The sequence below is a fragment of the Staurois parvus genome, unplaced genomic scaffold (assembly GCF_062004578.1).
Source record: "Staurois parvus isolate SC_StPar_1 unplaced genomic scaffold, SC_StPar_1.0 ptg001617l, whole genome shotgun sequence".
In the NCBI taxonomy this organism is placed as follows: domain Eukaryota; kingdom Metazoa; phylum Chordata; class Amphibia; order Anura; family Ranidae; genus Staurois; species Staurois parvus.
In genome coordinates this window covers 90,126-116,117 of record NW_028319413.1, presented here as the reverse complement: position 1 = coordinate 116,117, position 25,992 = coordinate 90,126, and the positions used below count along the sequence as shown (strand labels likewise).

The 25,992-nt window shown below is 43.2% G+C and overlaps 1 protein-coding gene across 1 annotated transcript; it reads right to left on the bottom strand.

Annotated features, from left to right (window-relative positions):
- Positions 1-2,677: 2,677 nt before the first annotated feature.
- On the bottom strand, positions 2,678-25,890 carry LOC149435064 (ras-related and estrogen-regulated growth inhibitor-like protein A). The gene is made up of 4 exons (XM_089663052.1): positions 25,634-25,890; positions 19,469-19,522; positions 14,274-14,350; positions 2,678-7,178 (listed from the first exon to the last, which is right to left on the bottom strand). Exons 1-4 carry the CDS (start codon positions 25,779-25,781, stop codon positions 6,750-6,752), a joined length of 708 nt encoding a protein of 235 aa, XP_089519178.1. The 5' UTR covers positions 25,782-25,890; the 3' UTR covers positions 2,678-6,749.
- Between the last annotated feature and the right edge of the window lie 102 nt (positions 25,891-25,992).

Here is a 25,992-nt window from a genome sequence, read left to right as displayed (position 1 = left end):
TCCAGGGAATATCAGATTGCCTCTCGGGTGATCAGGAAGGAATTTTGCACCCAGCAGGTGCAAATTGGATCATGCTTTGCTGGGTTTTTTTTGTCTTCCTCTGGATCAACTGTGGGTATGGGATTATACTTGTTTTTTTATGGTTGAACGGGATGGACTTTTGTCTTTTTCAGCCAGACAAACTATGTAACACCCCAGAGTGCATTTGCCTGCACCGGATCGCATGGTGCAGAAGTACCATGTGATCTGGTTGTTCTACTATTTTTCAATGTAGTACATGAACTACTTTTGCTGTGGTCTGGCGCAATTTCAATTCATTCAAACGGATAGACTGAAATTGCACTACACCTGGAACAGTGCATTCCTATGTGATTCATGGGGTGAACCAGTCCTGAATGTACAAGACTACAGCTAGATAAAGCCATTCACTTGTATGGCAGGATATACACGGCACCTGCGGCTCAGTAGGGACTGGAAACCACCTGGAATTTTTCACTAAGCGTATTTTCAGCTTCTTACCATCTGTGTGCATGGGGCCTTAAAGTAGATCTCCAAGCTGGTCCAAACGATTACCTTCATAAATGGAAGCCGCAGCTGGGTGCATTTTATATAAAATGTATATAGCCAAAGCTACACACAGTATACAGCGCTGTGTTCCTGCAGCGGGATGAGAACTTCCCACCCCACTCCTGGAACAAAATTCAGTTGGGCTCAGTGCTGCTCAACCTTGCACAGGGAGCTGCGTGTTCTATGAATGAAGACAAAGCTTCCTCTGATTGGTGGGGATTGTGATACCATTAGCCCACTTAAGCCAATCAGAGGAAGCTTTATCCTCTTAGGATACACAACTCCCTATGAATGGCTAAGCAGTGTTCAGCCCAACTGAAGTTCTCATCCTGTTGCAGGAACACCGTGCTATATACTGTATATCAGTGGCCTCCAAACGGCAGCCCATGGGATGGAATTGGTCCTTTGCTTGTCTCTTGCCAGCCTTTGGTGCACTATTCCTCCCACAGACACCAATAATGGAGCACCATTCCTCCCAATGAGACCAATGATGGGGCACCATTCTTCCAACAGACACCAATAATGGAGCAGAATTCCTCCCAATGAGACGAATGATGGTGCACCATTCACCCCACTGACACCAATGATGGGGCACCATTCCTTCAACAGACACCAATGATGAGGCACTATTCTTTCAGCAGACACCAATGATGAGTCAGCATTACTCCTAATACAAATGATGTGGCACTATTCCTCCCGCTAACGCCAATGATGGGGCACCCTTCCTCCCATTGATACCAATGATGGGGCACTATTCTTCCAGCAGACACCAATGATGAGGCACTATTCTTTCAGCAGACACCAATGATGAGGCACTATTCTTTCAGCAGACACCAATGATGAGTCAGCATTACTCCTAATACAAATGATGTGGCACTATTCCTCCCGCTAACGCCAATGATGGGGCACCCTTCCTCCCATTGATACCAACGATGGGGCACCATTCCTTCAACAGACACCAATGATGAGGCACTATTCTTCCAGCAGACACCAATGATGAGGCACTATTCTTTCAGCAGACACCAATGATGAGTCAGCATTACTCCTAATACAAATGATGTGGCACTATTCCTCCCGCTAACGCCAATGATGGGGCACCCTTCCTCCCATTGATACCAATGATGGGGCACTATTCTTCCAGCAGACACCAATGATGAGGCACTATTCTTCCAGCAGACACCAATGATGAGGCACTATTCTTTCAGCAGACACCAATGATGAGTCAGCATTACTCCTAATACAAATGATGTGGCACTATTCCTCCCGCTAACGCCAATGATGGGGCACCCTTCCTCCCATTGATACCAATGATGGGGCACTATTCTTCCAGCAGACACCAATGATGAGGCACTATTCTTTCAGCAGACACCAATGATGAGGCACTATTCTTTCAGCAGACACCAATGATGAGTCAGCATTACTCATAATACAAATGATGTGGCACTATTCCTCCCGCTAACGCCAATGATGGGGCACCCTTCCTCTCATTGATACCAATGATGGGGCACTATTCCTTCAAAAGACACAAATGATGGGTCACCATTACTCACTGATACCAATGATGTGGTACTATTCCTCCCACTGACACCAACAATGGGGCACGATTCCTCCCACTGACACCAACGATGGGGCACAGGGGCAGACTGACAACTCATGGGGCCCCCGGGCAATAGGGGATCATGGGGCCCGTGTCCTTGGCCAAACTCAAAATAGTCTATGAAAAAGGTACCAGGGACATCTCATGGGGCCCCCTACTGACCCCGGGCCCTTGGGCAGTGCCTGACTTTCCAAATGGTCAGTCCGCCCCCGATGGGTCACTATTCCTCCCACTGACACCAATGATGGGCACTATTCCTCTCACTGACACCAATGATAGGGCACTTTTCCTCCGAATGATAACAGTGGGGGCACACTACTTCTCTTATGGACACCAATGGTGGGGCATAGTTAGCAATGCAGGGACATTTTCTACTCCCAATGGACACAGTCCAGCCCCTCTGATGTCTGCAGGAAAGTAAACTGGTTCTTTGTTTAGAAAGTTTGGAGACCCCTGCTCTAGAACTTATGGTTTCTAGATACTTGTAAATATCAAAATACATTGGACAGCAGATACATGTACACACATAAGAATATTTATTGATATATTGTATCAATTATACAAACCATTTAAAATAGATTTTACTTTGCTATTTACATATACTTTTCCATTTTCAAAGGGAAGGTTCTACAGATAAACGGCAGAGCTCTGAACTGTACAAATATACAATCATAATGTACACAGTGTTACATAGTTATAGTGGGGACACTGGCAGGACATGTGAATTGACAACACCTTACAGAATTTTTTTTTTTATACTTTTTTTTCACAGATGTATTACATGAAGGCAGTGTTGTGATGGAATCACGGAATGTTCTCTTTATCAGTCTAATCATCATAGCTCCCATGACCCATATTTCTTTTGCTTATTTACAGCAATAAATGCACACTTATTGCATCAAATGTATCTTGAAAAAAATGTCCAATAATAATTGGAAAAAGACTTGTTCATTCATCTAAAAAACTCCCAATAACTGCAGACTGCAAAAGTATTAGAATTACAAGGACAATAGTGAGCAAAATCATGGCGTAGCTTCTTTTACAAAATGTACAATATTCATAACCTCATTTTCCTCGTATTTCTCTTTGCCCTGAAGATAATAGTAGACATCACAGTGGGGGTCTTAAGTGGTTGTCAACTCTTACATATACCAAGTAAAGTGACTGGCCTTAGAGGATACACAGAATAAACATTCACATAAGTTGTAGCTGTTTAGCTGTAGCATTTTCTCTATAGCCCATCAAAGTACACTGATCAAAGGCTATTTCTCAGCTGCAGAAGGCAGAGGACTGGAATCTGATGTCACCATAAAGAATAAAGCAGGGAGCGGAGTACAAACTGAAACCTGAGTTTAGGGATTGCCACACACTTATGAGGAAACATGCATCGCTGAGGCTGTCAATCACCTGCTGTGTGCTGTGACATGAGGGTGGGAACATCCCCTTGGATTCTCTAGTGTTGGCATAACCGGTTAGAAGTGACTCATGTAGATAGCAGAGCACAAACAAAATCACACGTAATGCTTTGGACTGAGGCTAGAACACACAAAAGGATATGCTTTGTTCATTTTTCATTTCATAAGTTTACAAACCCAATGGTGTCACACTAATCTAAGCTTTTTTGGAATTTGGCAGAAGGTGAAACCTTGCCAGACTTGTATCAAACAATCAAAATCAGTTGGGCTCAAGGATTCCAATAATTCATAACCTTTAGGGCCAACCCAGACTTTTATGTATTCACAGACTATTATTATACAGGATTTATATGGCACCAACAGTATGTGCATATAAATAAAGGGGACAGTACAGTTACAATACAATTCCAAACAAGAGGGTTTAGAGCTTGCAATCTATCAGTTGTGCAAAAGTGAATAACTGAAGGATGAGAATTAAAAACTCAGTTATTAGGTGGAGGCAGGATAGGCTTTCCTGAAAAGGAGTTTGCAGGAATTGCCTAAAAGGTGGACAGAGTAGGGGATAGCTCGACAGGATTTGATTGGGAGTTTCAGTGGATGGGAGAGGCTCTGGAGAAGTCCTAGAGACAAGCATTGGAGGAGCAGACAAGAGAGCTAGAGAGCAGGAGGTCTTGGGAGGAGCAGAGATGATGGTTTGGGTGATATCTTAAGACAAGATTGGTGATGTAGCCTAGGACAGTTGTAAATGGATTTGTAGGCTGACTGCAGCAGCATGTAATTGCACACGGAGCAATTACCTGTGGTTCGGGTCAGATGATCGCCCTGAACACAAGCCAATTGCTATACCCACCTGTGAATCCAGCCACAGGAATCAATTGGATTTGTGCCACAGCTGCCATATATTTGCAGTGTGAATGAGGCCCAAGCCGATAGGCTGGAAAATCATTTGGAGATTCCTATTTTTCCTATCCAAAAGAGATAATCAGGCAAATATCGGGTCGATTTACTAAAAAAATATAAAATTAGGTGCAGTTGAGCACGGTAGCCAATCAGCTTCTAACTTCAACTTGTTCAATGAAAGTAGAACTTCACCCAAAAGGGGATGTTCCGCTTGTCTTCATCCTCCCCCCTTCCCCTCCTCTGTAGCAATTGACACTTTCTGGAATGGGAGGAGCGGGTGCCTGGTTTTGACAGGTACTCAGTCTCATTTCCAGTTGGATTGCCTGTGATCCAAGTGGAAGTTCACCACCCCCTCCTCTGTAGCCTTCTGGGACACTTCACAGGTCCCAGGAGACTGCTGGACCTGTCACGAAGCGCAGTAAGAAATTAGCTGTGAAGCCGCAAGGCTTCATTGTTGGTTTCCCTTAGCCAAGATGCCAGTGCCAGGAACCTGATTGAAGAATTGGCACGTTTGAGGATAGTGCTGGATCCCTGGACAGGAAGTGTCCTTATAATAAAAAAGGCAGCAGTCACAGTAGTTGTAGCTATTGACTTATTTCTTGGGGGGGGGTTAGAATGGAGCTTTTTTTTTTTTTTTTTAAGTTTTTTATTTCAGGTACTTCTATAGCGCCATCAACTTACGCAGCACTTTACAAATATATTGTACATTCACATCAGTCCCTAACCCTCAAGGGGCATACAATCTAAGGTCCCTAACTCATATACACACACACACACACACACACACACACACACGGGCCAATTTAGACAGGAACCAATTAACCTCCCAGCATGTCTTTGGCGGTAGGAGGAAACCAGAGTACCCAGAGAAAACCCGCACAGGGAGAACATGCTAACTCCAGGCAGGTGGTGCCGTGGTTGGGATTTAAACCAAGGATCCTAGTACTACCAGCCGGAAGTGCTAACCATTAAGCCACTGTGCTGCTTTGACAAAAACAAACAAAACTGGAAGCCGATTGTTTTCTCTGCAGAACTGCAGCAGATTTTGCACTCCCCAGTTTTAGTAAATCCTCCTCAATGTGTATAAAAACTTCATCCAGCAGGGGCGGACTGACCATTTGGAAACTCGGGCACTGCCCGAGGGCCCGGGATCAGTAGGGGGCCCCATGAGATGCCCCTGGTACCTTTTTCATATGCTTTTCTGACTTTGGCCAAGGACACAGGGGCCCCACGATCCCCTATTGCCCGGGGGCCCCATGAGTTGTCAGTCCGCCCCTGTCATCCAGCATGCATTATAAATTGATTATGAATGTCCAACAGAAAAAAGTGATTATAGCTGTATTCGTGCATAACATTCTGCTAAAACTTTGTGATTTGTATTGTACTGCTTGGACCTTGAAGGGGACACTCCCCGAAAGCTTGTCCTCAAAATTGTATGTTAGTGCAAATAAAAAAAAGTATCACGGACAGTACAATTGTTTCTAACAGAAAAAAAGAAAATACAGGTCTGAAAATGTTTGACAGGGAGATCAGAAGTCCTCTTGTACATGCTCCTTACACCCAACATTCCCAGATTTTGATGAACTACTTCACTTTACGGCTTAACTGCTATGAGCACAGATCGGTTTATTGTGATTTCTGCAATTAGCAATGAGGTGCTTCTGTATTGTCCCAGCATGGAATGTCTACTACACACATTCCATTACCCTCATAAAAATGCATTCCTCCCAGTACACACAAGGGACCAGCTTGTGAAAACACAGAGCACCTAGACAATGCCACAACAGTGATATGTGCATTCATTCCAATAAGCAATGGTAAATCACTGATAGACTTTCCTTTCACTACTGTGTAAGATCTACTCCATGATGAAGCTGAAAGTTCGAGATAGAATGCAAAGCCGAAGAACTCAGCAACAAGAGAGGACATGTCTGATAGGAGATAATGAACAGATGAAAGCTGGAGGCTCTTTAGATCTTCCTAATGTGTGGGGAAGCTTATCACACAAAAGCAGCTTCACGGTGATAAGCCAGGGTTTTTTTTTTTAATTTCACGCCTCATTTTCTAAGTTGCGGCTCCAACTTTAGAAGCAGTTAAGTAAATCATTTAGTTACTGTGTTAAAAGAGCAATGAGCAAAAAAAAAAAAAAGTTGATATAGGCAGTTTTAAATACACGGCATTTCACCGCCAAGTCAAAACGGCTAGAATGTAAAACAGAAGTGTTACAAATGTTGAAGTCGTGTGTCATCGTCTGCCAAGCATTGCAGGTATTACAGAGAGTCTGTTCTCCTCCTAGCAAACACCGCCGACATGCTCTTCACAATGCCTCGTATCCCCGTCCCCTTCTTGGTCACCAGCTTGGACTCCTTAATCTTATCCACCAAGCCATGGAAAACCATAAGAACGCCATGGTAGGCCTCGGCTGCTGAAACTTCATAGAAGTCGCAGTCCATAGACAGAGCCAAAAGCCTCCCTTCTTCGCTGGAGACAGTTCGTAAGTGATGCAGATCGCGTTTATTACCCACAATGACTATGGGCAGTTTCTCTGGTCCTAAGCAGTCTTTGGAAGCTTTGATCAGTTGGATAGTCTGGCAGATAATATTGAAACTGGCCCGGTCACAAATGCTGTAAACCAAGACGAAACCATCGGCCCACTGAATGCGCTTCTCCTCCTCTGCGCAGCTTTCTTCAGTTGGCTCCTATGGCAGTTTAGAAAATAAAAAAAAAAAAAAAAGTCATTAAAGAGCAAAACATTTTAAAATTTATAGATCAATGGATATAGTAAAACCCTTCCTGATCAGGAGCAGATTGGTCAAAATGCACAAAATCAGTTTTTTTTTTTTAACTTTTTTTTTTACTCTATTTTCTTTGTAATACCAGCATTTTCTACCCCTCCCCCCACAACACTAATGCTTGATTCTGTAGAGATTCTCAGCTCCTTACTCTACCTCAAACCCCTAACCCCCCCCCCCAAAAAAAGGGGGGCACACAGCTACCCTAGCGTAATCCAGTTTATTAAAAACCAACCATAAGAATCTGCACAATATACACTCATATTCCATGTAGAAAAAGGCATGTGTGTCCACACCATCCACTCCTAATGGTTGCTGCATGATCCGGGTAGTATGGATACTGGGAACCCTCCCTCTGACAGCTGCAAGGCCACTGGAACTAGTCAGCAGCATGGGAATGATAACGAGCATGCGCCCAAACCTGATGGTGCCACACCACGTAGCTGTTGGTTGTAGGGCAGTGAGAAGCTTGAGGTGCAGGAGGAAGACAGACGTGTTGTGGTTGCCTACACAATGCATTTTGGAGGTGTGGCCTCCTTTATTAAGTCACCCAGTGGACCTTGGTTTAAGTAGGACTGAAGGGGAACAGGGAGTATCAGTGGCCCTTGGGTTAAGTGGGACTGAAGGGGAACGGGGAGTATCATTGGACCTTGGTTTAAGTGGGACTGAAGGGGAAAAGGGGAGTATCATTGGACCTTGGTTTAAGTGGGACTTAATGCACACGAAACAACAATTTCTTATTTTGCCCCCCCCCCCCTTCCTCTAAGACTCCTTTCACACGGAGCAGGCTCTGTTTTGATCAGTGGGGAACCTGGCCACTAATCAACAGAGGACATGGACAGAGCCAGTCTAGAAGGCTACCCTCCAATTCAAACTGCCTAGACGGAAGGGGACAGTGTTTTTTTTTTTTTGAGCGCTCAGGATTGGAGGTAGACAGATGTAAAACAAACAATTACACCTATCAGTCCATAGGAGTGACAAGACCATCCAATAAAGTGCGCCTGAAAAACAGACAGGTGGACCTGATCAGACCTCTCATGTGAAAAGGGCCTTACAAAGATACTAAAAAAACTTATTGAAATGGTTACCATTTAGATGCATTTTGCACTGCAAAGCAGCACTTCCTGACTACATCATAGCTATCCCAGATGGCAGTAGGTTACTCAGCCGCAACAACTGCGTGACATGTGTGCAGGATTTCTGCACATGCTCACAAATGCCACTTGGCACTATTTCCTCATCTATCAGAAGGTGGGGGCATTTGTGTAGAAATCCACCATGTGTGCACAGATGCGCTGCCGTTTTCTTCCAGCAACAAAATGCCGGAAAGACCAGTAGCACATGCCTGGGCTTAAAAATGGCAGTGAAGGGTGGAGATTTAGGAGCCACTTAGTTCCGCTTTAAAGTGGAGATTCACTCTCAATCAACATTGGCCATTTTTAATCCTTATGGTGCTAGCATTAGTAAATAGATAGGAAAGTATATTTACTTGTTTTTAATTTTATTATTTTTTTCTTCACTTACTGGCAGACCTAGGCAAAATAAGTTCTACATCCCAGAAGTCTCCAGGAGGGGCTCTCGGTTAAGCACACCCTCCTGCCTGCATGCCTGAGCCAAGGACAGATAAATTCCAGGAAGTAAATGCTACCTGGATCATCTGCCCTTACTAAAAATGGCCACAGCCAACTATTGGGGGGGGGGGGGTGTATTAGTCAAAGTAATTTCTCAGCAAAATACGCATGGAGGCATGGATGGATGGGGGAGTTTGAGCACCACAGGCTAAAATGGTTTTAATCCATTTTAATATTCAGAGGCAGTGTGGTTCTGATTTAAAAGTGGCTGTAAACCCACATACACCCAGTGAAGAGCCTGGCCTCAGGTGATATACAGATGAAACAAATCATCCTTCGCAAGTTATACCTCTTGTCTAGTCATCTTTCCCGTACATCTAAAATGCAGAATTTAAATTGGATCTCAGCTTTGAAAAGCAAGGGGCGGGGACCTGAAGTAACGTCATTGAGGAGAGCTCTGAGAGCTGATGGGAGGGGAGGGACACACCCCCTCCACACAGCAACAGAGCTGAGGCCATCAATCACAGGCTGTGCCCTTTCCTGTCACCATTTTTCTCTTGGTGTCAGGAAAACTTATCAGATGTGACTCATACTGAGAGGAACAAGGCAGCAGACAGAAATTACACTTAGTGCTTTGAATTGAGACAAGCAGACACTAAAGAGGGATATGCTTTGATCATATTTCATGTCTGAGGTTTAAAACTGGAAGTAGAACTATTGCTACAGAACTATAGGGCTTATGCACACAGGTACAATCCTCGCAGAGTAAAAAAAAGACAGTTTGTTTTTCATAACTATATCAGTCGTGTGCCCCTAAGGGCTCATGCACATGGGTGTATATCTACTTGCATTGTAAACAAACTAGCATATTTTTGTGCTCAGGAGCCCCTGTTGCTGCATACTGCCCATAGACATGAATGGCTTTATTGGGCTGTATGCAGGCAAGCAATGTGTACCGTGATGCATGCGCATAGACGCAAGTCCCTGAGCCCAGCTGGCCTACAACCATTTAGGTTTGTTTATGGGCATCTGCAAACTGCACCACAATATGCCAGTTTGTTTCCAATGCAAGTAGATATGCACCCATGTGCATGAGCCCTTAGGAGCACACGGCTGATATAGTTATGAAAAACTGTTTAGGAAAGCTCCTTTGTTGAATAATTCCAGTAAATTCTTCTACTCATTTTCTTTAAAGGGGTGCAGAGAACCAAAAAATAGTTGCCTAATCCTCTGATCCTCCCAGCACAAAACCGGTCCCTGATGCTCCTGTACCCCTGCAGTCTAGCGGTCTTGTGTGGTGGTCTGTTCCTGACATCACACCCATAGACAGTCTCTAGATGTGAAGACAGCAGGAACAGCCCACTCCTGGATGTGGGGGAGCACTGTTTTCCAGAGAAACAAAAGATCAGGTGATTGCCTTTTCTCTGCACCTCTGGACAAAATGTGCAATCAACCCATGCAGTGCGGCCACAGCCCCATTGCATATGGAAAAAATAAATCCCAGAATCTGCTTTAATTGCATGAATTTAAAAAAAAAAAACAAAACAAAAAAAAACAAACAAACAAACAAACAAAAAAAACAGCTGCAATAGGTTTGTACTTTTTGCACAATGCGTTCTCTTTTTTAAGTAATGGTCTTTTAATCCAATGTTCCAATTGTTTAATCTAGCACATTCCTCACTCAATCACAGATCAAAATGGAAAAATATTTGAAGAGTTTTCATGACATTCTAGTCAGATAAGGAAAATTCTAATCACTGGGCTTCTCTTATCTCCCTCGACATTCTATACACGATCAGACATGGGTACAGATGTTTTAAAGCACTCGTGTTTTTCCATCAGCTAAAAGTGCAGTCTCTAAAAAGCTCAAATCACACAAGGATACCCGTTTCTTGTAATATCAAGTAGGACAAGGAAAGTCATTGAGCAGACCCCTAGTAACATAATTGCTACTTCAGTAGTAAAATATTAAGCATCCAGTGACTTATTAAACAAGATTGTTGTCGGTGTCATGCAACTGTGTACACAAGTGCCCCTAGGCACTGATAGTGTATCATGTTCTTTTTTTACATTCATTGTTCAATTCATATTGGAGTAGTGATTTATAAAAGCGGATACAACAGTGGAGCTGATGCTCATAGTAACTAATCAGATTCCTGGTATAGGCAAAAGAATTCCCATGCAGGGAGGGGGGAAAAAAAAAAAAAAAAAAAAAAAAAAAAAAAGCTCAAGTACCGTATATCTCTCCTTTTGCTCCCCTGACACTTCATGCAGTTGCCAGAGCAGAAGAATCCACCCTTTGCAGGCTATGAGCTTTTAAAGCTGTAGCTTACACAGACCTATGTACTCTACCCAGGTGACAGCACTGGTACGTATTGTCACAATGCTGGGCCAATCATTAAGTGTTGGCTCTCCCTTCTCTCCCCTGCAGCATCCGCTTACTGATAAGGGTGAGGGGAAGGAGGTGGTTGGAACTGCAGGATCATGTGACTGGGATGAAGTGGATTAAAAAAAAATATATATAGGCAAGTAGACCAATTTTTATACAGGCAGGATAGGTAGGAGTTAGGAATAGTTAGAATTAGGTTTTTCTTACACTTTAAAGTTGTTAAATTTTATGGAGAGGGCCATCACTTCATCTGGTTTTGAAGTGGTTGTAAAGGCTGAAGGTTTACCTTTATGCATAAAAGTAAAAAACAAGCATTCAGTGTGCAGCTCCCCTCTCAGCCCCAACTACTACTTGAGCCTGATATCGATGCACTGATGTGCATGAGAGCAGTAGCTCTCCTGGTTTCTCCCTCATTAAAGCGACCTGGAAGCCAATAAGGGAAGAGCGGGGCCGAGCCACACTGTCTTTTAGACAGAGTGGAGCTCAGGAGCTAGCGTGCCCCCAGAGCACACAGCTTGGTGGGCACTTGGAGGAGCTAGGAGCGCCAGTGGAGAAGAAGATCAAGGCTGCTCTGTACAAAGCCACTACACCGCCCAAGTATGACATGCTTGTTATTTAGCTATACTAGGTACCTGGCTGCCTCTGGCTAACACTTTCTTATAAAACCAACCATAACAAGTATGCAACCAGTGAAGTCAGAACTCCTCATCAGCATACATGTGTTCAGTAACTGAGGAAATATTGAAGAAAGAATGTCAGCCAGGCAACTATTATTACCAGAAGGAGTGGTTATATAGTTGACCATGTTCTTCTCTTGGAATTAGTTTCTGGTAAACATTTTAGGCGTTTTGTTCTGTATACCAGTAGTTTCAAACGGCAGCCCTTTGCTTACTTTAATCCAGCCATTGGGGCCCCATTTCACTGATACCAACGAGGTGACATAATTCCACCTCCACTGACACCAAATGAAAAGGCAAACCTCCTCCCAAAGACACCAACAACTGGGCTGAATGACACCAATGATGGGGCACAATGTCTCCAACTGAGAATGACGATAGGACAAAATTCCTTCCTTCCAATGACACCAATACCAGTTATGGGACACAATTCCTGACACCAAAGATGGGGCATTTTCTTCCCCACTTATCAGGACCTTTTCTACTCCCAATGGCTACACTCTGGCCCAAAAAAAAAATAAATTTACACATGGTTTTCTAATATAAGAATTATATTTTTGCACAAAAGATTCTACCAGGAGCATCACCAGCTTAAGATTCCATTTTGGAAACCTACACCTATTGTTTCCAACTTCATCTCCTGACAAATTCAATGGTTGAATTGTGCCTAAACTCCGTATTCTCCCTAAACCCCTCCCAAATGGTGATATCAAAGCTGCAAGGAGGATTTTGTGTCAATCATCTCTGCTCCTTATGCCTTCATCAACCAGCCAGACTAACCTTACAATGGAACCAACTAAGAACATAGTTTTCAATGGTAGTAGCATTGTTGACTAGTTGGAGAGTTCTGATATTTCACTACATATGCAATAACACAACAACCAATGTCAAAAAGACAAAAGAAAAATAAGAGATTCTTCCTACTCCTTAGTTGAACCAGATAATATAGATCAGCTCTACAATGGATTGGTTCAAGAGGGTCTCTTATGGATTTTGTTTGCATGTAAGCTGCATTTCAATGTATGGTTAATCTTTATTGTAAAAAACATTTTGCTTAGTTGTTATTTCACTCCATAGTTCACCAGCCCATCCCTGAAAAAATCCACCAAAGGCTGAACGTCAGAACAGTAGAATCAGTCCATCAGCCACCACACCAGCCTCTCTAAACCAGGCCTCAAAAAAGGTTCCTCAGACAATGTCTAGAGGTTCCTTGACCAACTTCGGTCAGATATGCAACTACTGACACAAATTCTCTTTTTAGCCATCTGTAAGAGGGCATTCCTTCACAGACCATCAATGTAAGAAACATTTCCCCCCCAATGGCCATCACACCAATGTACTATGAAATTATATAGTAATTTACAGGGGTTCCCCAAGACCTGAAAGCTCCATTAGTGGTTCCTCCATGTTAAAAAGGTTGCCTGCACCACCCTCATAAGATACACTGCACCAACATTGTATAACAGGGGTCTCCAAACTTTCTAAACAAAGGGCCAGTTTATGATCCTTTGGACTTTAGAGGGGCCAGACTGTGGCCATTGGGAGCAGAAAAATGTCCAGGTATCAGTATAACCCATTGTTAAAATGTCAGTGGGAGGAATAGCGCCCCGAGGCACTATAAAGGCAAGAATAGGTTGCAGTTTGGAAACCACTGCTGTAGGTCAGCCTTCCATCTGCCACAATGTGGTAGATAGCCATCCAATGCTCCTCTTTTCTGATATGTAGATTGTCCATAAACAACCCCCCCCCCCCCCCCCCAATGACAAAATGTTATACTATTCAGTTTTGCTCAGATGTAGAATGAAAACTACAAATGTAATCTGATGAGGTTCCCATTCAAGTGGGAAGATTAATAATTCGGATCACAGCTCCAAAAAAATCACATGACCTTCTAAACCACACTGACTGCAGCTGCAATGCAGATATGTTAAAGCCATCTATAGGGACTAATTCTATTTCAAGAATCATGTTAATCCCCCAGCTGAAGACGCATGTGTAAACTAGAGTTTAAGAATGACAGATGAAGGCCAGAAGAAAGAAGTGGCTCCTAAATGGTGAGACCGCAAGTCCGGATGGGACAGTTACTAGGTCCTACTCTGGACCTGAGTCTGCCATTTAAAATGATGCCTGGCCTCCAAAAACACACAAATATAATTATACCTTCCTATCTATTTACAAATGCTTGCAGTATAACTAATGAAGTAGTTCACGTTGATTGAGAGAGCTTAATATGAGTTACTAAACTCAATAGGTGTGTGGACAAATATGATGAAAGATTTTCCCCAATGCAAAGTACATAGACACTTCATAAATCTCCATAAGCCACATCGTGGAAAATAGTTGGGTAAGCTGGTGAAGAACTCACCTTTGAGTACGGAAAATCCCAAATATTAAATAGAACTTCCTTTCCGTCCACCAAGATGTTGTGGCTATATATAGATTCTGCAAGGAAAAAAAAAAAAAAAAAATACATGAGATCGGTCACAACAGAGCTCACTCCGGGAATTAATATTGCACGAGTGTTTGGTTTGCATGAAAGCTTTCTTGCGTGTTCAGGACAACTTGACTCCATCAATATCCACACAGCCACATCTGCTTCTGTTCATCCTAATAGCCTGGCTTTATTTCATTACGTCTGTACGTAGGCTTCCAAAGTAAAGCTCAGACAAATTATGTTATCCTACAGTTTCTAAGTTAATTAGGCAGCTTCTTTAGTTGAGATGAGCTGCATCATCTAAAGATAGTTTTATTATGACATTAGCGTCAAACAAGGGAACAATGGGTACAGCCCATTCTGCAGTAATGACATTAATGAAGACATCAGTACAGTAGAAAATCTGCACCTCAATAGGTCTCTATGAAAGGATTTCTTCCCAGTAGCCAAATTATTTCCATTGGCTTAAACAAGAACCTATTACTACTACAAAATAAGTCCACGATTAGTAATTCTACAATACAAGTTAAAAAAAAAATTATAAACAAATTGCATACAAATTATATATACACTTTTAAAGGAACCCTGTTACAAGAGAAGTACAGGGGCTACATTAGAAAATGCTGGTAGTCAAGCTAATCCCTCTGGCTTGAATACTTTGACCTGGAGCCATGTCATGTACAGCAAGAGTCAGGGGAAGGAAAAAAAAAAAAAAAAAAAAAAAAAAAAAAAAGTTGTGAAACCTCCATCTGTATGCTTTCCAGGTCAATGGATTAAGGCTAGGTTGACATCTGTACAGGTGGCTCCCACTGCAGGTCCTCACCTGTTCCTGCAGCCACAACCACCCGCACAGAAAAATTAGCTGGATGGGTGCATGAGCCATTAATCCTAATGGAATGCTGCACGCACTGGGAACTGCACCGCACTTGCAGTTCCCATGCAGGCTGCGATTCCTAAAATGCTGCAGGGACCTTTTCCCTGCCTTTAAGATGGCGCAGCAGCCCACTCAAATACATAGACTGCAGTGCCCATACAAATGTATTTAAGCAAGCGGGTGAGCATGACAGCTAGCATTTTCTGCAACCACTTTTGGACCAGCTGGCCACATTTTACTGCAGGTGGCTTGTACAGGGACAGCGATGTACCTGTACATTGCTCCCTTCTTCCAGAAGGAGGGCACAAATGCTTCCCCCCCCCAGCAACCCTCCCCCACCTCCTGCTGTGATTGGGCATAGCGGGATTCTGTCAGCAGGGGTCAGCCAATGATTTGACTGAGACCTGCTATGAGCAGACTGCTTCCACTCAGTTAGCTGGTGAAATGCTTTCCAGGCTCAAAAAAAAATAAAAAAATAAAAAAAAAAAATTCTAAATGCACTTTTTTCCTGCAAAAGAATGGCATTTATATTTAAAAAATAATGTGAACTTATCCTTTAAAGTATCTGTTGAAAGGAAAAATCCTCTTTTGCAGTGGGGCTGCCCCTGCACTGCAAAAGTTAAATGCTAGTTTAGTTCTAGGGGTGCAGTTTTAAATACCCAATCTAATGCTCCCCTGGCAGCTGGTGCGCTTCTCTACACTCCAGAAGTGAACAGTCCTTCAGTGTCCTTATGTCCAGTGCAGAGGTATGGGACCTGCAGTGGACTTTAACATCAGAGGACCTGCAACAACCAGAGTTTAGGCTGCAGTGACTGATTCTACAGACTGCAGGAGCAGAGGATCAGATAAGACATGCTTTTTGTAGCCTCCTACACCTAACTGAGCATTTAAACCTTGCAGCGCTAGGGCAGCTCCATTGCAAGTAACAAATTTTCCTTTCCCTGGAGTTCAGCACTGAGGCTCAGTTCTCATATGTGCGGGTGGAAGCAGCTGCAGGACCTGCACTTCATCCCCACAGCTGCAACCACCCGCACACAACGTGGAACCCACAGACAGGTGCCATTAATCCTAATGGGTGGCCCCCCACACTGGAAATCACACCTGCGCTACAGTGCAATTCCCATGTGGACTGCGATTTCTGGCAAGATGAAGGGACCTTTACCCTGCGTTTTGCAAGGCACACCAGCCGTCTCCAATGGACTGCTGTGCTCACATAAATGCAGCCCATACAACATGTGGAAGTGTGAACCTAGGCTAATAGTGCAGCACAGTGGCTTAGAGTTTAGCACTTCTGCTTTGGATCATCAGCTCACATCCCAACCATGACACTACTTGCATGGACTTTTCATGGTCTCCATGTGCTTGCCTTGGCCTCCCACACTTCAAAGACATGCTGGTGGGCTAATTTGCTCCTGTCTAAATTGGCCCTAGTATGTAAGAACGCGAGTTAGGGACCTTAGATTGTACGCTCCTGTACAACAGGGACTGATGTGAATGTACAATATATGTAAAGTGCCATGTACATTGGCGGCACTATATAAATCCCTAAAAAAAAAAAAAAAAAAAAAAAAAAAAAAAAAAAAAAAAAAGGGAATATCGTACAGATGTCTTCAAAAATTTCCCCTAGAAAATCGTACTAGCTTTTGCAAAGCAGCAATGTTGGAAACTAAACGTCGACAGAACACTATAGCAGACTGCATTTAGCATAGTTTACCCAATCCTGCCCCAGCATCTGACAACACAGCACATTTACACAGTACACTCAGCGCAGAGTAAAGCCAGCCATGCAATTTTTTTTCCTGTAACCACGGGTTGCAGAAAAAAAAAAAAAAAAAAAACACAAACAAATTGCTCAACCAACTGTTGAAGGGGGAATCCCTCTTGCAGCGCTATGGTGTTCGACGTGGGGAGAACAGCGATTATTGCTAGTGGCTATAGCACTGGCAAAAATCGATAAAAAAAACCCACAGCATTTTATACTTACCAGTCAATGGCTCCCTCTGCTGTCTAGGCCAATGAGGGAGAGCCACTGCTCTTGTGCACATCACTGGATCAAGAAGGGGCTCAGGTCAGTATGGGGGGGGGGGGGGGGGGCTGTTGCACAGATTTTTTTACCTTCATGCATAAAAAAGGTAAAATACCTTTACAACCAGCATACAACAATGAACAATTGAAAACTAATGAAACAGATACATTGTATTCTCTGCAAACATCTCTCAAATATCAAAGTGTGTTTGCAGATAGTAAGACAAAAGGCTTGCAAAATGTTTCTCATGGCCTTTTAAAACCTTCACCAAAAGGCTGACCTTTATTCCTACAAGATCAATAAACACACCGTGCCCATGGAGGTCAGTGGGAACTCAGCCAACACAAAGGAACCAGCAGCCCATATTCCAGCATACTTGGTGTAGATGGTCTTATGCCTCCACAGGTTACAAAAAGCAAACCTCACCTCTGCCTTTTGATTTTATGGCGAGTACTTTAAACCAGGACAAGCAGAATGCATACAATTACATGTCCTGTTTTGTTTTTTTTTAGCTCTGTCTAGGGGCTGTGTGATTATTTGGATTTTAAAGAAAAAAAAAAAACAAAAACAAAACACAAACAAGGAGATAGGCCCAGTGTACCACTGCAGTGAGCCCCCCACAGTGCAAGGGTTAAATGTTAATTTAGTATAGGGGTGAGGTGCAGGGGCGGACTGATAATTTGGAAACTCTGGCACTGCCCGAGGGCCCGGGGTCAGTAGGGAGCCCCATGAGATGCCCCTGGTACCTTTTCTTTTTCATAGACTGAGTTTTGGCAAGGACACAGGGGCCCCATGATCCCCTATTACCTGGGGGCCCCATGAGTTGTCAGTCCGCCCCTGGTAAGGTGTAACACTTACCTCATTCCTTGCTGCGGAGCGGTCCCTGCAGCCGTGCGACCAATCCCTTGCTGCCAATCTAAGGTGCTTCAGGCTGCGGTTGCATGGCCATATTCTCATGTACACTGCGGGGTTAATGGCCCTGCAGCGCACATAATGCAGGAGCGAGGGGACAGTGTAAGGGATACACCTTATCCTTGCACCACTGGACTATGAGTATATAACCCTTTGTAAAGTGAAAGGGTAGGGGGCCCATGCCTAGCTGTCAAGCCATAACATGGTTCACAGAAAGACTAATGTGTCTGGATCGTCACGCTTTTTTTTTTTTTTTTTTTTTATAATTTGTCAAGCTTTGTATTTTTCATGTGCTCCCATTAAAGTGGTTGTAAAGGCAGAAGGTTTTTGTTACCCTTATGCATGAAGGTATAAAACCTTTAGTGTACAGCTCTCCCCTTAGCCATCCTCACCAACACCCCCCCCCCCCCACCAATATATACCTATGCCCAATTTTGATCCAGTGATGTGCATGAGACATATCGGGCCCCTCGCATCTCACTGTCACTGGCTTAGAAAAAGCAGCTGGAGCCATTAGCCACACCAGTGAGAAGGGAACAGGGGGTGGGGCTCAGCCACTATTTTTAACCACAGTTTGTCTATAAAGACAAAGTTTAGTTAAGAAAAAAGGTGCTCCCGAGCATTTAACCTCCCCCTCCAAAGGGGAGGAAAAAAAAAAGTACTTTGAATGGCTATAGAGAAGAGAATACTACAGATAAGCAGGTACAACTTATGCAGGAGGATTAGTTTCATCCCTGTAACACCTGAGGCCAGTCACTTCACAGAGTATATGCTTACAGCCACTTTAAAGGGTTACTTCACCTTTAAAAAAAAAAAAAAAAAAAAATGAACCAACACCCTACACTCTCTCCAAACCCCATTCCCACCCGCCTTTCTTGGGTCCCCGCTATACTTGCCTTCATTGGTGATGAGCTGTCAGTGCCCCATGCACTCTAGGCAATGGTTCGGGAATTTGAAATCCCTATTCTTCTCCATCTTTCTGTAAGGCACCTGGGACGGATCAGAACAATTGTGATTGGTCAGCACCAGCATGTGACCTCTTACAAATTGGAATCGCTCTGATCTGTCCTGGAAGCCCTACAGAAAGAAAGTAAAAAGAGCAGGGGATTTCAAATCCCTGGACTGTTACACCAGCTACATGAGCACTGACAGCTCATCAGCCAAGGAGGCAAGTACAGTGGGGTCCAGGAGGGGGAGGGGCAGGGTAAGTTCACCTTTTAATTTTTTCGGAAAATGTGAACTCTTTAAAATATCAAAACTGCAACTTTACAAAAAGACTTCTCAGAAACAGTCAGGATTCAGATGTGTACTTACCGAGATCCCCATACTCTCCAATGAAGCGTCTTGTTAGAAAGCGGACGGTCAGCGCTGTACGGAGCAGAATCAAAGTCCACAATTAGGAAATCGTAAAAGCAACACAGACATAACATTTACATGTCATTACCTCCGATCTGTCACATTGAGGTCGGACCTATAGATAACCGTGTGTGACTAGACAAGTCCATTTACATCAAGACACCCAGAGACCGATTTGGAACCTCTGATCAGGTGCGCATGAAAACCTGAAAGCTGGCCATACACTATAAAAATCTGATTGTACAATTTCTGTACCATCTCCTTTAGATTTACCAGAACCATGAAAAAAAAACCGAGGACCAAAGTAAACAACGCTTTCAATTTGTATCCAGTCAGGCAGGTCCTTGTACAACATTGTTGATGGAAAAAATCTAAAGATTGTACAATCAGATTGTACAGTGTACCCTATGACCAATTTGTCAGGAACACAGCGGGGTATGAGAAGTAGGAACATGCGCAGGTGCACATTCCTGGTTTCCTCTGCAATGGCAGAGAGCATTGTATGTGAGAACGCAAAACATATCTAAAAACGCAAGAACATAACATAGAAAGTGATGGCACAAAAAGACAGACTTTTTTGTGGGTGGGTTTTTTTGGGGGGGGTTAACCAAATGTATAATATTGAAGCTTACCTGCAACTTGCAATGTGGTGGCTGCATTTGTTTAATTTTAAGGCCAAGTACATTTTTCTAAGTACACACAATGCCAGTTGATCCTGCCAAAAACCAGTGTTATGCCCCATTCACATCTAATGATTTGGGATCACTGCAATCCTGCCCGTCATTCAAAATCACACTGCAATGCTGGCAAAACATAGCGCATGTGTGTCCCATTCGTTTTTTTAACCCTTCCTGCCACCAACTTCTAGCCCACCCACCGAGAGACCAAATATATGCGTACCTCGGGTGGGAAGTGACTAATGGCGCCTAAATCTTGGTGCGTTTTCGCCAAAATTGGCATGCGATTTATTGCGGCAAACTGCATTGCACGAAGCTTGCGGTAAAAAAAACAAACAAACAAAAAAAAAGTGTAGGATGTTTTGGGTGACAAGCTTTGCACGGTGTGGTTTGCTGCTCAACAATCACAGCAAAACAGTGGTTTAGGGACCATTAAAAATGAACGCCGCACAAACACTGGTGCTGTGTTTTTGCCAACATTGCAGTGCGTTTTTGAATCACAGAAAAATCACCCACAATCCCAATCGCTAAAATGTGAACAGGGCTTCATTGTAGCTTCAGCTGTGCACTGAACTTAAATTTCAAACAATGTTATCAGCTTCATCATTTATCTTCTTTGAACTGACACCAACGATGAGGACCCCCATTTCTCCCACTGACACCAACGATGAGGACCCCCATTGCTCCCACTGACACCAACGATGGGGACCCCCATTTCTCCCACTGACACCAACGATGGGGACCCCCATTTCTCCCACTGACACCAACGATGGGGACCCCCATTTCTCCCACTGACACCAACGATTGGGACCCCCATTTCTCCCACTGACACCAACGATGGGGACCCATTTCTCCCACTGACACCAACGATGGGGACCCATTTCTCCCACTGACACCAACGATGGGGACCCATTTCTCCCACTGACACCAACGATGGGGACCCATTTCTCCACCTAATACTAAAGTTGCATTGTTTCCTCTCACTGATGCCAGGACAATTTCTGTCCCCAATGGTCACAATCCAGCCCCCCTAAAGCCGGCAGGACAGTAAACTGGCTTTGTTTAGAGAGTTTGGAGAACCCTCCTGTTATACATTATAGAAATGGGGAGATGGGGTTTATGTAGTTCAAATCAATAAAGCAGAGCAGGGTGACAATGCTGCCCCTTCAGTGACACCGTGGGTGAGTGCGGTCACCCTAGGAAAAAGGGTGTTACTGGCAGGATCACCAGATATAAAATATAAAAATGAATGCATCCACCACATCTAAAGACTGATAAGATGCAATATATACACTTGTTGCCACATAGGCTTCCATTTTTTTTTTCCCCCAAATGATGTGCGATCCAATCAAAACGATTAAATCCACAAACTGGACAGCCATAACTTCACATCTGAACAATAAAGACTCAATTTAGATCAGATTTGACCAAAAGAATATCAAAAGAGATCCACTTTTCTGTGTGTGGTACATCAACTGATTAGTTCTATCAGGAGAGAACAAATGGAAAAGAAAGTGATCATGCATCGAAGTGTGTATGGCCACCAGGAAATGATTGATTGTTGCACTGATTGGCAGCATTATGTTCATGACTTCCATTGTACTTCAGTTGATCAGAATATCAGATCACATGGCGGAAACAGATGATCGCTAACTTTCCATCATAAATCACAATCACATCTCAACTATTGAATGAATCAATTATTCCTATCTGGAGAGATCAGAAAAGAAATTGATAATTTTATCAAAGTGTTTATGGTCAGCCTAGGGCAGGACATTGATCGTTTTGTTGTGATCAGTCACACCAAGATGCTTGTTCATGAATATGATCGTATTTGATCAGTGAGATCATGAGAGCACATGGTGGAAACTGATGTGATCAACTACTTATGATCATATAATAACTCAGGGCTTGAAATTTCCACTCGCCTGCTCGCCAATGGCGAGTGGACATTATGGTGGGGGAGTGTGTCCCCCCAGGGCCGTCTTGCTGAGCAGGCTCGGAGCTCAGGCCGGATCTGTCATTGGCACTGGGAACCTCACACTGCTCAATAGCTGAGCGCAGGGAAAGCAAAGTAAGGAGTATGTGTTGTGCTCTCTGCCTCCCCCTAGAGTGCAGTACCCAGATCTGTGAGTGAACAACGAAGTACTGCAACTTTTTATGGTGGGGGAGGGTGTACGTGTACATACGTGTATGTACACGCCTGTGTGCACAGATGTGTGCGCGTAGGTGTGTGCGTGCGTTTGTTGATGGCGAGTAACTCTAGGGCCAGGCTAGTAGCTCAGGACTTCAAATTTCAAGTCCTGTAACTATCGATAAAAATCTCCTTTCCTCCTGTGTGTGGCATATCAATCGTTTATTCCCATCGGGAGAGAAGAATTAGAAAATAAATTGATCATTTATCAAAAATGTGCATGTCAAAGGGTGCAAAATTATTGATCATTTTGTCTTGATCAGTCACACCGAGATGCTTCGTTCAGGAATACAAATTGGTCAGATTATGAGAGTACATGGTGGAAACAGACGCGATCAACAACTTCTGATCATATCTTATCCAATTCCACTTCCATGTGTGACATACCAATCGAATTGTCCTATTGGGTGAGAACATTTGGAAAAATGTTCGCCAATTTGGAAACTGGTCATTTATCAAAGTGTGTATGGTCACCATAGGGAAGACAATTGTTGATAGTTTTATTATGAACAGCAGCATTGAGATACTTTGTTCATGAATACGATCGTAATTTGATTGGTTAAATTATTAGAATACATGGTAGAAACAAATGTGATCAATAATTTATAATATCTTAAGGATTCATCGAAATCCACTTCCCTGCATGTGTGGCACATCAATCGATTATACCTATTGGGAGAGATCATTCGGAAAAGAAATGCATAATTTATTAAAGTGTGTATAGCCACCATAGTGCAGAAAATTGATTGTTACATTATGATCAGCAGCTGAGATACTTGGTTCATGAAAACGATCGTAATTTGATTGGTCAGATTATGGGAGTACATGGTGGAAACAGATGTGATCAACAATTTATCATTTTAACCATTGATCAAAATCCACTTCCCCATGCGTGTGGCAGATCAATTGATTATTCCTAAAATTATTGCCAATTTTGCATTGATTGGCTGTACCGAGATATTTTGTTCATAATACGATCAGATTATGAGATTACATGGTGGGAATAGATGATTTACGATCATAACCTATCAAATTACCCTCCCCCCATGTATGGCATATCATATCGATTATGCCTATCGGTAGAAGTTGCTCGAAAAAAAATGATCAATTTGGAAATTGATCATTTATCAAAAGCATGTATGATTACCACAGGGCTGAAAATTCTTCAGCATTTTATTATGATCAGCAGCACTGAGATACTCTGTTCATGACTATGATCGTAATTTGATTGGTCAGATTATGAGAGTACATGGTGGAAACAGATGTGATTGACAATTTATGATCCCATCTCAACTATTGATCGAAATCCATTTCCCCATGTGCGTGATAGAATATTCCTATTGGGAGAGATCATTCAGAAAAATGATCAATTCAGAAATCGATCATTTATCAAAAGCATGTATGATTACCATAGGGCAGAAAGTTATTACTCATTTTGCATCGACTGGCAGCACTGAGATACTTTGTTCAGAATACAATCGATCAGATTATGAGAGTACATGGTGGAAACAGATCATTTACAATCATAACCCATCAAAGGAATTCCCCTCCCCCCGTGTGTGGCATATCAATTATATAATCGATCTACAATTTATGATCCTATCTTAAATATTATTCAAAATCCATTTCCCCATGTGTGTGACATATCAATTGATTATTCCTATCAGAAGAGATCGTTCAGAAAAATGATAATCATCACTTCAGAAATTGATCATGTACGATTACCATGGGGCAGAAAGTTATTGCTCATTTTGCATCGATTGGCGGCTCCAAGATACTTTGTTCCTAAAGCTGGCCATACATTTATAGATTTTCGAACGAGAATATTCATTCAAAAAAAAAAAAAAAAAAATATTTGTCTTTTGCTTCTAACATTCAATTTTAACCACCTCCTGCCCCCCATATGGTACAATGACGGGCGCAAGGTGGTTCTCTCGTCCTCCCATTCTCACTGCGCATACACGGCTCAGGGAGCGCGCATGTGCCTCGGACACAGCGGATCACCAATCACGGAAAGAGCCGAAGATGTCAGCTTGGTCATGTGATCAGCTGTGTCCAATCACAGCTGATCGCATGTAAACACGGAAATGCCGGTTGTAGGCATTTCTCTCCTCTCGAGCTGTCACGCTGACAGAGGAGAGGAGGAGAGCCGGTAATCGGCATCCCTCAGAGGGGAAATGTACACTGATCATCAGGGCACTGATGATCAGTATGCCCTGATGATCAGTGTAGCCCCAGCAGTGCCACCTGTCAGTGCCCATCAGTGCCATGTGCCAGTGCCATCTTTCAGTGTCACCCATTACTGCCAGTCAATGCCACCCATCAATGCCAATCAGTGCCACCTATCAGTGCCCATGTGCAGCCTCATTAGCACACACCAGCGAAGGAGAAAAATCACTTTACAAAATTTTATAACAAAAACTAAGAACATTTTTTTTTCTTCAAAATTTTCAGTAGTTTTTGGTTTAAAAAAAAATAAAACCCAGGAGGTGATTAAATACCACCAAAATAAAGCTCTACCACGAAAAAAAATGATAAAAATTTCATATGGGTACAGTGTTGCATGACCGCGCAATTCATTCAAAGCGTGACAGTGCTGAAAGCTGGAAATTGGCCTGGGCAGGAAGGAGGTAGAAGTGCCCTGTAGGCTAGCGGTTAAAATGAACGCAATTTCTGAACGATAACCACATACACTGACCAAAAATTCATTTGATCCAGAAGAGTTTTCTTGCCTGCCCCTTTGAATATTCCCATCACTGCCGTTGAAAACAAACCAAACATCAATTTGACCCTACTAATGGTTAACAAATATTCTTGGAAAAAAAAAAAAAACAAAAAAAAAACCTATACATGTATGGCCAACTTTATACGATCGATCAGATTATGAGAGGACGTGGTAGAAACAGATCATTCACGATCATACCCAATCGAATCTCCTGCCCTGTGTGTGGCATATTGATTATTTCTATTAGAGATCAAATCACAAAATCAATATTGATCAATTTTTTCTATTGGAAATCGAGCACAAAATCAATATTGATCAATTTTTTCTATTGGAAATCGAGCACAAAATCAATATTGATCAATTACTTGTATTGGAGATCGAGCACAAAATCAACCAAACATTTCTAGAAGTGTGTCTGGCCGATATTCGATCCATTGTAACTTTCGCAGGAATACATTGTTGCATTGGGCAGCTCGCGGTCAGTCTGCCCTCTCCTATGGGGTGACGGTAGGTGCCCCACCACTCACCTGACTTCCCCACTCCGTCTGCCCCCAGCACCAGGATATTGGCTTCCATCTTGAGGGCGGTAGGTCCGGTCATCTCTGGCGGGGTGCAGGTAGGTTGGTGTTCGGGGCTCAGGCTGACAGATCTCCGGAGCGGGATTTTTAGAACCATTTGCAGCCACAGCTCCGCTCTCCCCGGCAGGACCGGTCAGCTCTCCTCTCCGCTCTCCTTCGACTGACCCCCGCACAGGAGCGCAGCGCAAGCATTTCAATGGAGCGTACCACTCCGCACCGCCCCACGGGGGGGGGGGGGACCACCGGCGGAAGAGCGGTGATTGGACGATCCTGCTGTGCGACATTCCAGTTGTTTTTTTCTAAATGAA